General features: G+C 38.0%; 1 protein-coding gene across 2 annotated transcripts in view; it reads right to left on the bottom strand.

The window, feature by feature from the left end:
- Nfxl1 (nuclear transcription factor, X-box binding like 1) overlaps positions 1–14,549 on the bottom strand; it is a 39,844-nt gene extending 25,295 nt beyond the window's left edge. Inside the window, exons 1-7 of one of the 2 annotated variants that reach the window (XM_070013161.1) lie at positions 14,485–14,549; positions 10,876–11,049; positions 7,084–7,193; positions 4,121–4,251; positions 1,292–1,470; positions 694–855; positions 494–594 (exon numbers count right to left, since the gene is read on the bottom strand). In XM_070013161.1, the coding sequence (XP_069869262.1) occupies positions 494–594; positions 694–855; positions 1,292–1,470; positions 4,121–4,251; positions 7,084–7,193; positions 10,876–11,044 (852 nt within the window). In that variant the 5' untranslated portion in view covers positions 11,045–11,049; positions 14,485–14,549. Of the gene's footprint in view, positions 1–493; positions 595–693; positions 856–1,291; positions 1,471–4,120; positions 4,252–7,083; positions 7,194–10,875; positions 11,050–13,829; positions 14,110–14,484 lie in introns of those variants that run through there. The other variant, XM_070013160.1, reaches the window with a different exon arrangement.

The raw sequence follows: 14,549 nt of genomic DNA, 5'->3' as shown, positions 1-14,549 counted from the left end.
TAATCATGAAATAGGGTGCAGATTCTCTCTGGCTACTTCCTGCTGACAAGGGGCGTTGACATTAGGGGTAAAAGGCTGGAATTTGGTCCCCTCTCAAGAGAAGGCAGTGAGCAGCAGCAGCTGTCTCGTGGTGGCATGAGTCCTCAGATGAAGTCTGGAGAAGTCTCATGAGGCTTTGAGGGTAAAAAGAGGTTGCTGAGTAAGAACCACACCAAACACGTGGTATTCAGGTAAGGGGTAGGTTTATTCAATAGACCTACTGGGACCAAGCCAGGGTGGCACTCCACGCACTGGGGAAAGGCCTGGGAAAGACCTGGGAAAAAGCTGAGAAAGAGCTGAGAAAGAGCTGGGAAAGACCTGGGAATGAGCTGGGAAAGAGAGAGAGCTGGGAAAAAAGATGTTTTCCATATTCTTTAAGACCCACCCCTCCAAATAAACAAATATATATATATGTAAACATATACAGCTATATATATTTTATATATACGCTTACTTGGTCACAGTGCCACAGTGGACTTGCACAACTTCTTTCAGCTACTTTTTTGCCACAGACACATTTTTGTCTACTAACTCTTGGACAAGGCTGACAATTTCCTAAAATCACAATGATTTATTAGCTGACAAATAATACAAAAGCAACAAAGATCACTTTGACTTCACTTAAAGTCAGAAAAAATAGGTATAGCCTTTTACCTGCATGACAAGGATTTTCACACTTATGTTGCCCACAAAGTAACTTCCGCCCACACGGAAGCTGACAGGACCATTCCTTGGCACTGCACCTACGAGGGATAGGTTTTGCTTTCTTACAGTAACAAGTAGTTGTGACCATCTTGGGACAGGGAGGGCAGGGACCTAGAATTCAGATAAAAGGAAAAAGCTGGAAGTCAGAAATTAGAACTATTTGGACATATCAAAAAAAAATCTAGAACTTCCTCCATTAATACTTTATTTTTTTTTGGTTTTTTTGGGTCCGGTTGTGGGGCCTGAACTCTGGGCCTGGGTGCTGTCCCTCAGCTCTTCAGCTCAAGGCTAGCGCTCTTGAGCCACAGCGCCACTTCCGGCTTTTTTTTTTCTTTTTTGCTTATGTGGTGCTGAGGAATCGAACCCAGGGCCTCATGCATGCAAGGCAAGCGCTCTACCACTGAGCCACCTTCCCAGCTCTCCATTAATACTTTAATATGTAACTCCTTTCAATATTTTCTCATGACAAAATCAAGTTCTCAATCTAACGTTCACTTTTTTTTTTTTTGTCCCCAACATAAGAAACAACCAGCTACACAAAACCCACCTGGATGACAGAGGAGTAGACACTTATGTCCACAAGGTGGCTTAAATTCTCTCTCACATATCTGGCCACATGAATGAGGGACAAGCCAGGGATCTAAAGGTGGATCTTCAACTTTTCCACAATAGCAATAGTACCTACTAGGTGTTTCTGATCTTTTGTATTCAAACCTACATTTTGGACTAGAAAGAAGAATGAAATTATTAAAGTTAATTTCATCTTTAAAAACAACATGAGAGATAGAATTATGAACATCCTTAGTAACAGATAACTATGTTCAATTAGTTTTACATTAAGGAATTCTTAGTCCTATCTTTGTATTAGTAAAAAGGTAAGATCATATTAAATTCTATTTATCTGTAACAGCTCTGTACAAGATAATTTCCTGAGATGATGTGACTTTTTTATCTGCCTCCAATGATCATGAGTAGTAGTTGAGATATGCTCAATGCATATAACCAGGGAAAATTAACATTTTTTAATCTTACAGTTTTTAATTTAACTAGCCATATAGATAGTTGCTAAACATACATATCCAGAATTAGTTGTTATGTGCACATCCAGAGGACAGCTACATTAGGTTTATACTAGTCACCTAAATCATATTCCTGTGGTATTCGCCCAGATGTCTATAAAGCTCATTTTTTTTTGTTTGGGTATGTAGTTCACAAATAAAATATATTGTAATAGCAAGCCGAAAAGTAGACAGACAATATACCAGCAAGAAATACGACTAAAATCTAGAATAAAAGAGGAAAACTTAAAGGTAAATTAAAAACTTTAATTATATTCAACATCTATAACCAAGTAGATACATCTCAAATTTGCCAAAGAAAAGTTTAAATCCATTTCATATTCTGTTAAAGCAGAATGATTTGTAACTTAATTCATTCAAATAAACTTTGATACCAGAAATTTCAACCTTCAACTCCATAAAAAATTCACTTGTGGATCACTGAAGATCATCCATTCCCAAAAGATAATGCTTGGACTTAGTTCTTCACAGACAAATGAGTATAATCAGTATACTACAGTACAGCAGAGCTTCAAATCATCACTTACATTTCTTCTATATTAAAAAAATCATTTTCATTGTTATAAGAACATGTCCTGTTTCTAAACATTCAAAATACCAAAAAGGTATGTTTCTTGTAATTAAAATAAAAAATAAAATGACTCATCATTGATATAATTAGCACTTTCTTGGAAAGAGTTAATTTCCTTTTATTTTAAAAAAAGTTTATCATTTCTTTTAACTACTACAGAGAAGTATGTGTGCTTTTAATAGGCTTAGATATAAATATCTACCAAGCAAGTCACCACCTGTTACATCACCCATCAGCACTAAGAAGGAACCATTTTAGTGAGATCAACATGTACAGATACATGATTTTTATTTAAAATAATCAAATGCTAACAATGAACTATTTTATCTTGCTCATGAACATATATTAGTAGCAATATATATTTTAAATTTATTTGTATAAAATTAATTTAAAACTATTAACATTTTTGCCAACTCAACAAAAGCTTTTCAACCAAAATGGCTGGCCACTGATTTCCCTTTTCAAAATAGCTTTTTAAAAACAGTTAAATAAAAATCACAATATCTGGCTTAATTCTATTACCTATTAAAAACTAAAATTCTGCCAGGCTATAGTAGCTGGGCTTACAGCCATAATTCTACCTACTTAGGAGGCTGATAATCTGAGGCTCACAGTTTAAAGCCAACCTGGGCAGGATAGTGAGACTCTTATCTCCAACTGAGCACCAGAAAACCAGAAGTAGAGTTGTGGCTCAAAGTGGTGGAATGCTAGCCTTGAACTCCTCTTACTACAAGGAACCTTCACCTATCATTTCCCTCAATAACCTCAATGCTAACAGGGGAAAAAAAAAACTCTCAATAATTGTTCAAAATTATTTTTACAAAGTAACTTTCATTATTAAAATGTTTTTAAAGCTATACCTCCATAATTTTACAAATTTACCACTATTTATGATAATGAAAGGAAATGTGATACAAGTCTAAGTTCTGTGAGACCTGAGGCCAGTGGTAAGAACCAAAACTTAGGAATACAAAAATAATTATGAGCCAGGTGCCAGTGGCTCACACCTGTAATCCTAGCTACTCAGGAGGCTGAGATCTGAGGATCACAGTTCAAAGCCAGCCGGCCAGTAAAGTCCATGAAACTCTTCAATTAACCACCAGAAAACCTCAAGTGGGGCTATGGATCATGTGGTAGAGCACTCGCGTTGGGCTGAAGAGCTCAGGCTCAGAGTTTAAGCCCCATGGCTGACAAAAACAAATATGAAAGTTATAAAACATGAAGATAAAATCTAATGTTTCACAACCATAACAATGAATCTACCCCTCTGGACTAATACAGATAAAATTTTAATATTTTCATATTTAACAAAGATATATAATTATCACTTTTCCAGTTATTCTCAAAATATAACCAAAGTCCAGAGTTCAACAATCACCAATATGCAAAATGAATAAATATCAGATAATAAACACCTGAAGTTTTGAGATTTTGATGAAAAAGCTAAAAAGCCTATACTCAAAATATATTAGATGATAATCTATACAATATGATTTCTATAAATCTCACTAATTGGAATCCCAAAGTTCTTTAGAAACATAAAAAGTTGTTTTGTAAGTGATTGAAGGGGGAAAAAAAAAAACCTACCCAAGATCCCTTATCTTCACAAGCCAAGTAACTAACTGAAGGCCAAACACAGACAACTGGAACTGACAATAAAAGAAGTTAGACTCTACAACTTCAGTTTATTTGCAACTTAATAATGTAATGAACTAGAAAAAATTACCAAGGCCAAGGATAATCTCTCTTTCCAAAGTCATCATCAGTTAAAGAAGATACAAGAAACTGGCTATCTTTCGCCCACTTCTGGATACAGGGCATGTGAAATATACAGAAACATCCTGAACAGCTCCAAACCTAAGACAGAAATGCAAGAAATTAACATGTGAATTGTTTTTCTTTGCTGATTATACAGTGCTTTTAGTATCACACTAAATTACTTTGAAAAGCTACCTAAGGATGAGAGGAACAAGAAGATGAAAAAAAAAGAACATAAATAAATGTTCTTTATAAAAACATGTTTACATTTAGAACAATTTTTTGAAAATATATTATCACCCAAATTCAATCCATTAGAAATAATTACAGGTGATACAAACACACATTCTTCCTTTTTACAAATAAAGTCATTCTGGTACTAATGTGTAAAGTTTTAGTTATTAAAAGAAATAATGTGTAATATATATGTATTATAAAAGTAATGTGTAACTTTAGTCTTTAACATACTGTTAACATTATCCTTATACAACAAACTTTAAAAGCTGCATATATCAGATTCGTGTACTGTAATTTAAACCATTTTTACATTTAGATATTTCCAATTACAAATAACACCAAAAATACACTTAAATGTATACATTTATCTCTAAAAGCCTTTTTATTATATAAAACCTATTAGTCAAACACAAAGAACTAAATTAAAGAAATTGAGAATACATACAATGTAAAAGAATTGATAGTAAATTAATTCTAAAGTCTATTAACATTTTGACATAACAAAAAGAAATTCTGCTTTTCTCCTTTCACAACTGTTTGAAAAAAAACAGGCATGTAAGAATACTGCATAAAGCTGAAAACAGCATTTTCTTAAAAACTGATAATATCTTAGTTTTGGTTCCCCAGCTTCAAGCAGTGCCTAAAAACTGAGATATACAAAATTCAGGAGCTAAGATTGGGAAGAAAAAGGAGACAAATGGGAGCAAGAAAAGCTAATAAATGGTATACCGCTGAGCTGATTATTCCTAAGAACACAGCAGTCTAGTTCTGTAGGAGCTCTCTGAATAGCTCTAGGAAGAGCTATCTTAAGACTAATCCAGTCCCGCAGGAGCCTGGAATATTCATACAATTGACCAATTCCTTGGGAGGAATGTTACCTCAAAAGGGACATCGACTCTCCAAGGTTGCATTGCATCTGTATACTGGCCAAATTGGTTTTCAAGGTGAACACATACACATACACATATACACACACAAACACACACATACCAGTCTATTAATTCACTGCAACTGAAATCACAGTGAGTCACAACTAGACTTAAAACTGACTCCAAGCACCTCAGATACCTGCATGTGCAACCTGGGCACGTTAAATTTCTGATGCACTGTATATAACCAGCCCATTTAATCCAGCCCAAGTTTCTCTAGGGAACACTGCTATGATAGCAGTGGATTAATCTGAGGTTTAGCTCAGTCTATTATTATATTCAGTCATTTCTCTTTCATCACTTCATTACTGTCCCTTTAATTTCCATATAGGCAGCCTCTTTATTAGGTCATAGCTCCTCCAAGGACATGAAAAATGACTATATCTCTCCTTGCCACTTCCTAGAATGCCTTCAACATAATCAGGAGACGCTAACTAATAAACTTAAGTGTCAATGAAAATTCTAGGTCTTTGCAGACAAGAAATATGTCTTTCTTTCAAATCCAATGAAAGGGGCTGGGGGACACAGCTTAGTGGTAGAGTACATCCCTATCAGGCCCTTATAATCTCTAGCTTCCCAAAACATAAAAAATAAATTTAAAAAAGTAACACTGGAGGGCTGGGAAGGTGGCTCAGTGGTAGAGTGCTTGCCTTGCATGCCTGAGGCCCTGAGTTCGATTTCTCAGCGCCACATAAGCGAAAAGAAAAAAGCTGGAAGTGGCGTTGTGGCTCAAGTGGTAGAGCACTAGCCTTGAGCTGAAGAGCTGAGGGACAGCGCCCAGGCCCAGAGTTCAGGCCCCACCAACGGACCCCCCCAAAAAAAAAGTAACACTGGGTGGGTGGGCGGGCGGGGTGGGGGTGGGGTGATGGAAAGGAGAAACAGAGGAGGAGGCAACAATGCTTGATAAGAAATGTACTCATTACCTTACTCATGTAATTGTAACCCCTCTGTACTGTATTTTCACAATAAAAAATAACTTATTAAAAAAAAGTATGGGCTGGAAGGGTGGCTCAGTGGTGGAGTGCTTGCCTTGCATGCATGAGGCCCTGGGTTCCATTCCTCAGCACCACATAAGCAAAAAGAAAAAAATGCCAAAAGTGGCGCTATGGCTCAAGTGGTAGAGCGCTAGCCTTGAGCTGAAGAGCTGAGGGACAGCGCCCAGGCCCGGAGTTCAGTCCCACGACTGGAACCCCCCCCCCCCCAAAAAAAAAAGTAACACTGAAAGCTATGTAATAATGTACATTTAACATTTCATATTTGTGGAAACCTCTAAATTACAGATGTTAAAAATGCTTTGCCAAATCAATATGTGCATTTAAAATTAACAGTACTTGCTTCAGATATGAATATTGATAAAACACTGAAAGCTCAGGGCTAGCTTTTTTAAATTTCAGATTTATAAAATGAAGAATTGCATGTGAAGTTATAAAATGGAGCTTTTTTTTTATTTTTATTTTTTTTTGGGTCCGGTCATGGGGCCTGAACTCTGGGCCTGGGCGTTGCCCCTCAGCTCTTCAGCTCAAGGCTAACGCTCTACCACTTGAGCCACAGCGCCACTTCCGGCTTTTTTCTTTATGTGGTGCTGAGGAATCAAACCCAGGGCCTCAGGCATGCAAGGCAAGCGCACTACCACTGAGCCACCTTCCCAGCCCTGGAGCACTTTTAAACAAACATAAATAAAAGGAAAATAAGTGGGTAAACATAATAAATGCAAAGTAAGATATTTAAGGGAAAAGTATTAATATCAATAAGGAGAAATACTTACTGCTTGGTTTCTCTTCACTGAAGCAATGCAAATTAAGCATGTCATAGCCCCTGCTTGAAAAGCTTCATTTACATACTGCTTCGTTCGCTCTAATTCACGTAAATCTCCATCTTAAAATTGAAAAATTTCATTGTAAGCAATATCTAACTATAAGAAAACATATAACAAAAGCTGAGAAATATTAATTGCTCAAAACATAACTATAAAATGACAATTCTAACAAAGAAAAAGAAAGCACCCAATAAACTGTTAAGAGGTTACAAGTCTATGAATTAAATCTTTTTTTTTTTTTTGCCAGTCCTGGAGCTCCAACTTTTCACTTGGGCACTGCCCCTGAGCTCCTTTTTGCTAAAGGCTAGCACTCTACCACATGAGCCACACCACCACTTCCAGCTTTTTCTGAGATTAACTGAAGATAAGAGTCTCATGGACTTTCCTGCCCTGGCTGGCTTCAAACAGTGATCTTCAGATCTCAGCCTCCTGAATAGCTAGGATTATACGTGTGAGCAACTGGCACTCCACTATGAATTAAATCTTAGATATTTAATTGGAAAGCAGCACCTCTGTGTTCTCAATACATACTCACTTTTCTTAAATCTGTTGAGGGCAGAATTACAGGTAAGAGCACCAAAACATACAGTAATAACAGAAAGAATTAAGAAAATATGAAAGGAAAAAAAAAGTAAAAACTAAGTAGGACTAGTTTGTGCAAATACAACCATGGGGTGTATGTTTAGCACACAGTATTTTTTTTAGGGATTAATAAGTATATTTGTAATATTATAGTTTAAAATTAAGTAAGTAAATTTTATTTCAACTTCCCTAAAGTTTGATCAATTTTTGATATATGCTGAAGAGAGATATGCTGAAATACCATTTAAAAGAACAGAATAAAAATGTATAATATATATGGACTTTTCTCTTTCTTACTTGGTATTCAATTACTAGTCTTCAGAAACTCCTAACATGGTACCTTGAACCATTGTAAGTATCTTCATTCATAGTATCGCCCTCTCAACATAGCATATTCTTAATAAAAGCTTGTTGAAAAAAAATTATAGTCATCACAGTACAATAGCACTGTTTAATTAAATTATGTTCACAATTTCTGCTTTTAAAAGTAGATAATCTTTTTTAGGAAAAATATTTTTTAAGCAGGTACTAGCATTTACTTGCTAGACATTATACTATTAGAATTTCCATAACATTAATTTTCTTAATGTTACAGAAGAAAAATTTGAGACAATTAATTACAAGGTAAGTCCTCTTAACCCTCGTCTATGCTACAATGACAAGTTATAGCAGAAAGCTACAAAAAGAACAGGCAATAGAAAAATAAAAAAACAAGTACAATGACAGTAAAAGACAATTAATTCAAGAGACTTGTCTTTAGTACATAAAAATTGTACAATACAGACTGACCAAATCTCCAAGAAAATCTGACTAAATCTCCAATAGGAAGAAACTTAAGTACAAAATTTATGCAGCAATAACCAAATTGAAATTAAAATTTAAACTGCCAAAAAAAGAAAAATTAAATAAAATATTGGTTCATTATTTACTTCCTACCATTTAAGTGAACATAGATTTATAAAAACTTTCCTTACAATAAATGTAATTCAAATATATACATATAAAAGCATTCCCTCAACTATGTTTAAGTTATTAAAGATGAATACCTTATCATAAACTAACACTTTAAGTTTTAAAAATATCTTTTAAAAGAATTAGTAATTATATCTACTATACAATTTTATTTTCAACACAGCTATATAACATCTCAAGTTTTATCTATTTAAAATCTAATTCAAAATTTAATGACATGGAATGAGCTTTGACAAAATAAAGTCTAACTTTATCATTATAAAATTAAAGGTTTCTTTGAAGTTTGTATTAAAATTTTACTGCAGCAAGAAATTGTACTGCCAGAACATCACAATGGACGGTATGACATTTGTAGTTACACATTTCAAAAAGATCACTATCAACAACTGAAAAAAAAAATACATGAGGCAGCCAAGACTAGAAGGAACAAGAAGTACCAATTAAAAGCAATTAGAGCAGGTGAAGCAAAAAATGACCTTAAGCAAGTTACCTGATATGCCTCAGTTTTCTCATCTATGAAACAGTAATACCAACTACCTCAGTTACTGAACAAAGGCTTGATTTAGGCAAAGATAGTATACAGGGAAACAAAAAGAAATATATGCATTAGGGAGGTTAAAAAGGACTAATAAGGGCAGCCTGGGCTAAAAAAAGTAAGTTCCAGTTCCAGACTACCTGTCTCAAAGGTAATCTAGCCTGTCCAAGACTAGCCTGTTCAAAAAAAAAAAAGAAAGAAAAGAAAAGAAAACAAATCTACAAGGCTTTGGTGACAATACTGTTTACTTTTTAGATTTACCTTTACTTAGATTTACTTCTGAGATATAGCAAATTCTGTAGTAACTAATTTGACAATATAATACCTATCTTTATGACACCAGTGCATAGAGGCAACTACTAAATCATTGAGGAGTAAGAGAAAGGAATGAACTACATGGATCATTCTGCTCCAAGATTTGACTAACTCACATTTTTGAACTTACTTTATACAACTAGTGTACAGACTCTGATGTGTTTCTCACTGTTACAATGAACCACATGATCATTCTGCCCTAAGATTTGACTAACTCACATTCTTGAGCTCTTTAGACAACTAGTTTGCAGATTCAGTTCTCAGGCACAAAGTCCCAGGACTGGCACTGGCGCACGCACACACACACACACGCACACATGCACGCACGCACGCACGCACGCACACACACACACAATGTTTTGGGGCCCATTTCATTTCTTTATTACTTTCATTTTATATCTTCACCCTTGATTATCATATTAAGAAATCTGATATGTGTATTTATCTTGTGTATATATAGGTTACTCTTAATGATATATCATGAGATAACAGTGACTCTCTACTTCCTACTGATGTTTTTCTGAATTATTATCTTGTGCTTCTTTTTTTAGTAGTGTTAATTGTTCAAAGGGTTTATTGTAATATTTTCAGACATATTTATGTAACGTACTTTGATCAAATTTACTCTATTACTTTTTTAATCCTCCTGCCCTGCCTCCTTTTAATAGTTTTTAGTGGTTTCATTATGATATTTTCATATCTGTATATTATCTGCTTTCTTGCAATGTGGAAGTAAGGCCAGTGATGGCAGAATTTAGAAGATTTAGTAAAATAGTAGCTCACACCTGGAATCCAAGATACTCAGGAGGTTGAGATCTGAGGACTGTGGTTCAAAGACAGAGCAGGAAAATCCATGAGACTCATCTCAATTCATCTACCCAAAAACCTGGAAGTGGAGGTATGTCTCAAGTGGTAGAGTGCTAGTGAGCAAAGAAACTCAGGGATAGCACACAAGCTTTGAGTTCAAGCCCTAGGCCCTGCATGAAAAAGGAGAACAAGGGAGGCGAGGGGAGGAAGAAGAAATGAACAATAAACTGAGAAGAGTATCTCAAGTCCTCCGGTCTAATGAAATCACAACCAAGGCCAACTTGCCCTATTTATCTTTCAGAGAGCTTTGATAACACCAGCAGCACTAGACACACCCTCAGTATTTCTATAACCAAACTATGTCCTTTGTTGAGATATTGTAACAACATGAAACTCAAATAGCAAAATCCAACTTTACAACATGATGAGCATTCTCAAGATACAGAACTATTTTATATAGTGTAAAATGATACCCAAGAAAGAATATATTTTCACCGATGTCAAAAAGTTAAAATTTAAAAGATCAGTACCTGTCTGAGTAGTGTACGTTACAAATGTATTAGCAACTATTTTCCCCCGTTTCCCTTCAAAATCTTCATCTCCTTCTTCTTCAGATGAAGAGCTAAAGTGTTCTTCAACAAATTTTTTGGCTGCAGCTTCATTAGCCTTTTTGATTTCCTCAAATTTCCTCTGAGACATTAATTCTGTTTGAAAGAAAAGAAATGGTTTCATGTCTATAAATTACTCTCCTCAAAAAGCAAGGCATGATAACATACTAGTATCTCTTTTTTCTACATCATTTTAAACATGTTTCAAAGTCCTTAAGAGCATTGTCTTTTCCAAATTTCTTAACAACACAAAGAAAGTACAACCAAAACTCTCACTTCTGTAAATATCCTACTAAAAGCTGTAAACTGCTATAGACAGTAACTCAAATTAAGGGAAAAATTACAAAGTTATAATACAAGTATCAAAACCATGAACAATCTCAAAATAAAAACATTAGCAAAAAATGAAAATGAAATGCTTTAAAATATATAATACACTGTGATTTTCTTTTTGTTTGTTTAAGATGTAGAGGAACATGCTGAGTGGGGGCACATCAGAATCAGGGAAGGTGGGTATACTTCCCACCATTTCTTTTTGAGCAATAACCCAGCCAAATACACCAAAGAGCTTGTGCAGGCAGTATTCACTGTATACTTCTCATTTTAGAATGCTCAAGAACTCTTGGCCTTCAATAGGGACTTGACATTATTGGTTACAAAACAGAAATACAGTTAATGTTCATCCACACAAAATGTTAACATGGCAATGTGCTTCTTACAACTGTTTTCCAAAACAGAATGCTAAAAGCAGAGTTTTGATTACATTCTTCCACTACTTTCCAAAAAAGATGTCAAAGTACTTTGCATTAGTTCTTTTACTATTCTCTTTAGCAATGTCTGTTTCTCATTTTGTTAATTAAATAATACTTCATAGGATATATACTCAAGAGATTTCAAACTGCCTGAGAGCAAGAATCCTGGGAGTTCTCTTCATGCACTGAATGTTATTAAGATCTAGGAACAGCAGCCATGTTTTAAGAAAAGAACCACAAATCTGCTGAACTAATATGGACTAATGCCCTTATTGAGAAGTTTGGATTTACAAATTTAAATAACTAATATAAAACTTGCTTTATACTTGGAACTGAGAGTTACTACACCAAGATAAGCACACTTATTTTTAAGTGGTGTATTTGTACTTAATCATATTGTATCTTTTATTTCACTTGTAAAATGTTCTCCTTGTCTTACTGCAGCCAGTTTGGTTAGTGATTATCAGCCAAAACCTTCACAAGTAAAACTAGAAGAAAATGTATACAATGTGCTTACCTAGGAAATCTTTTCAATATCAAGGTTTAAAAAAAAAAAACTAGCTAGGGGCTGGGAAGATGGCTCAGTGGTAGAGCGCTTGCCTTGCATGCCTGAGGCCCTGGGTTGGATTCCTCAGCACCACATAAGCAAAAAGAAAAAAGCCCCAAGTGGCATGTGGCATAAGTGGTAGAGTGCTAGCCTTGAGCTGAAGAGCTGAGGGACAGCGCCCAGACCCAGAGTTCAGGCCCCACGACCGGACCCAAAAAAAAACAAAAACAAAAAAAAGAAACCTAGCTATAAGATATGTAATAAAATGATAAGTGTCATTATTCTATGGGGAATTAGTACTTTAAGATATTAGAAAAGAGACTAATTTGGACAGATGTAAGTTTGATAAATGTATTTAGCTATTATCTTAAACTTACAAACAGTCAACTTTCCACAGATGTCTTACAGTCAAATATTAACTACCTGGTTAGACAATGCTTCCTTTCCTTCTAGCCACAAAGACCAAGGAAAGGTACCAAAATATTCACATGTCTCCATATTGCATCTCCATACAACCATCACCATGATAAACTTAACAGATACACCTAAACCTAAGAAGAAAACTCAGCTCAGCACTTTAGCGCTTCTCAGGCTCCACTAAAATATGACCTTAGTTTGATGAAGGGTACCGACAACTCCAAGGAAGGGTACAAATTCATGAAAAGACATGAAATTTGCGAACAGGCATCATAGTCCAGGAAAGTATCACCAGTCAAAGTGCTTACAGGATATAAGCAAATAAAATCAATAAAAGACAATCTTCTGGTAAACATGGCCAATTGATTGACAACCGGTCGCAGAAGTAAGAGACAATGTGGTAAAATGGAGAGTCATGCCCAATCTAATGGATTTCTACCTTGCAACTATTTCCATACACTTAGACGTTAAGGTCACATGAACCTTTTTTTTTTTTTAAACTTAACTTAAAAGGAAAAAGAAAAGTTGTTTAGCAGATTTTTGAGGTATTTTAAAACAAGCCAGGCACTGATGGCTCCACTCCTGTAATCCCAGCTATTCAGGAGGCTGAGAAAACCGCCAAAAAGCCACAGATGGAGATGTGGGTCAAGGAGTAGAGCCCCAGCCTTGACTGGAAAAAAAAAAAAAAAAAAAAGCTAAGGGACAGTGATCAGGTCGGCCTTGTCAGGCCCCAGTATTGGGGCCGGAGAAGAGAAGGGAAGGGAGGGGAAAAAGGGGACGGGGACAGGGAAGGGGAGGAGAAGGGGGAGAGAAGGGGGAATCAAGTCACATGTCTAAAAAAAACACTGTCGGAACCACACAATACTACGGCCTAAGAGTACAATTTACAGTCTAGGAATTCAGGTACAGTAAACAAAAGCAGGGGGGAGAAGGGGGCTGGGGGGAGGGCGATGGGCAGAGAACTGGCCGGAGAAGTATCAAATGGTGTGAGTGGAGAAAAATCTGCCCGAGAGGTGTGAGAAGAGGACCCAGGAATGAAGAAGAGGAAACGCAAAGAGAGAGGAGTGGGGGGGGGGGGGAGGGGACGGGGGACGGGAGTGGACAGCCCCACCCGGAAAGCGCCCAGGTGAGAGCCCCGGGGGGACCCCAGTCTTCCTCACCACTGGCCGGAGACGGCTGCGGCGGAGACGGCGGAGACGGCGGAGCCTCGGGGCCCGCGGGGCTGAGCCGGCTGCCCGCGGCGGCCCCTCGGGGCCCGGGGGCGGGGTGGACGGCCGCCCCCGACCCCTTGCCTCGCCCGCCTCCCGCGCCGCGCACGGGGACTCCGCCGCGCAGGGGAACTCCGTTTCCCGCAGAGGGGGCTGCGGTGGCCCGTCCTCGGGCGCGGCCTCGGCCGCCCGCCACCTGGCGCCAGGAAGCCTCCATCCCTGCGGAGAAAAGAAAAGGACGGGAGGGAAAGGGGCGTCCCGGCGGCGGGGGCCGGGCGGGGACGCGGCGGGGCCCGAGGGGCGCCGAGCGGCGGCCGGGGACCCCGGGGCCAGCAGCCGGGCGCGGCCCGGCCTCTCCCGGGGAGCAAGTCCCCGCGAATCCCGGACACTCCTGGAGATGGACCGAAGAGGGCGAGGACCAAGAGGACCGCGCGGGGCCGGGAACTGCCTGCCCGCGACGTCGGACGGGTCAGTCACGGAAAGCGCCTCCGCAGTGTCAGCGTCTGGGGGCCAAGAACCGCCGCCCGACAACGGTCCACTGACCCCGGAACTCCCGCCGGGAAGCGGCAGCCAGAAGCCGACCGCACCGAGAGCGACGTCTCCTTACCGACGGCGCCCACTCGCAGCGACTACAACTCCCAGAAGCCCCTGCCCGCGCGGCACGCAGAACGC

This window comes from Dipodomys merriami, unplaced genomic scaffold (assembly GCF_024711535.1).
Source record: "Dipodomys merriami isolate MVZ:Mamm:240054 unplaced genomic scaffold, mDipMer1.0.p SCAF_9, whole genome shotgun sequence".
Taxonomy (NCBI): Eukaryota; Metazoa; Chordata; class Mammalia; order Rodentia; family Heteromyidae; genus Dipodomys; species Dipodomys merriami.
Note: the sequence above shows the minus strand (reverse complement) of the source record. Positions and strands in the feature narration are given on the sequence as shown.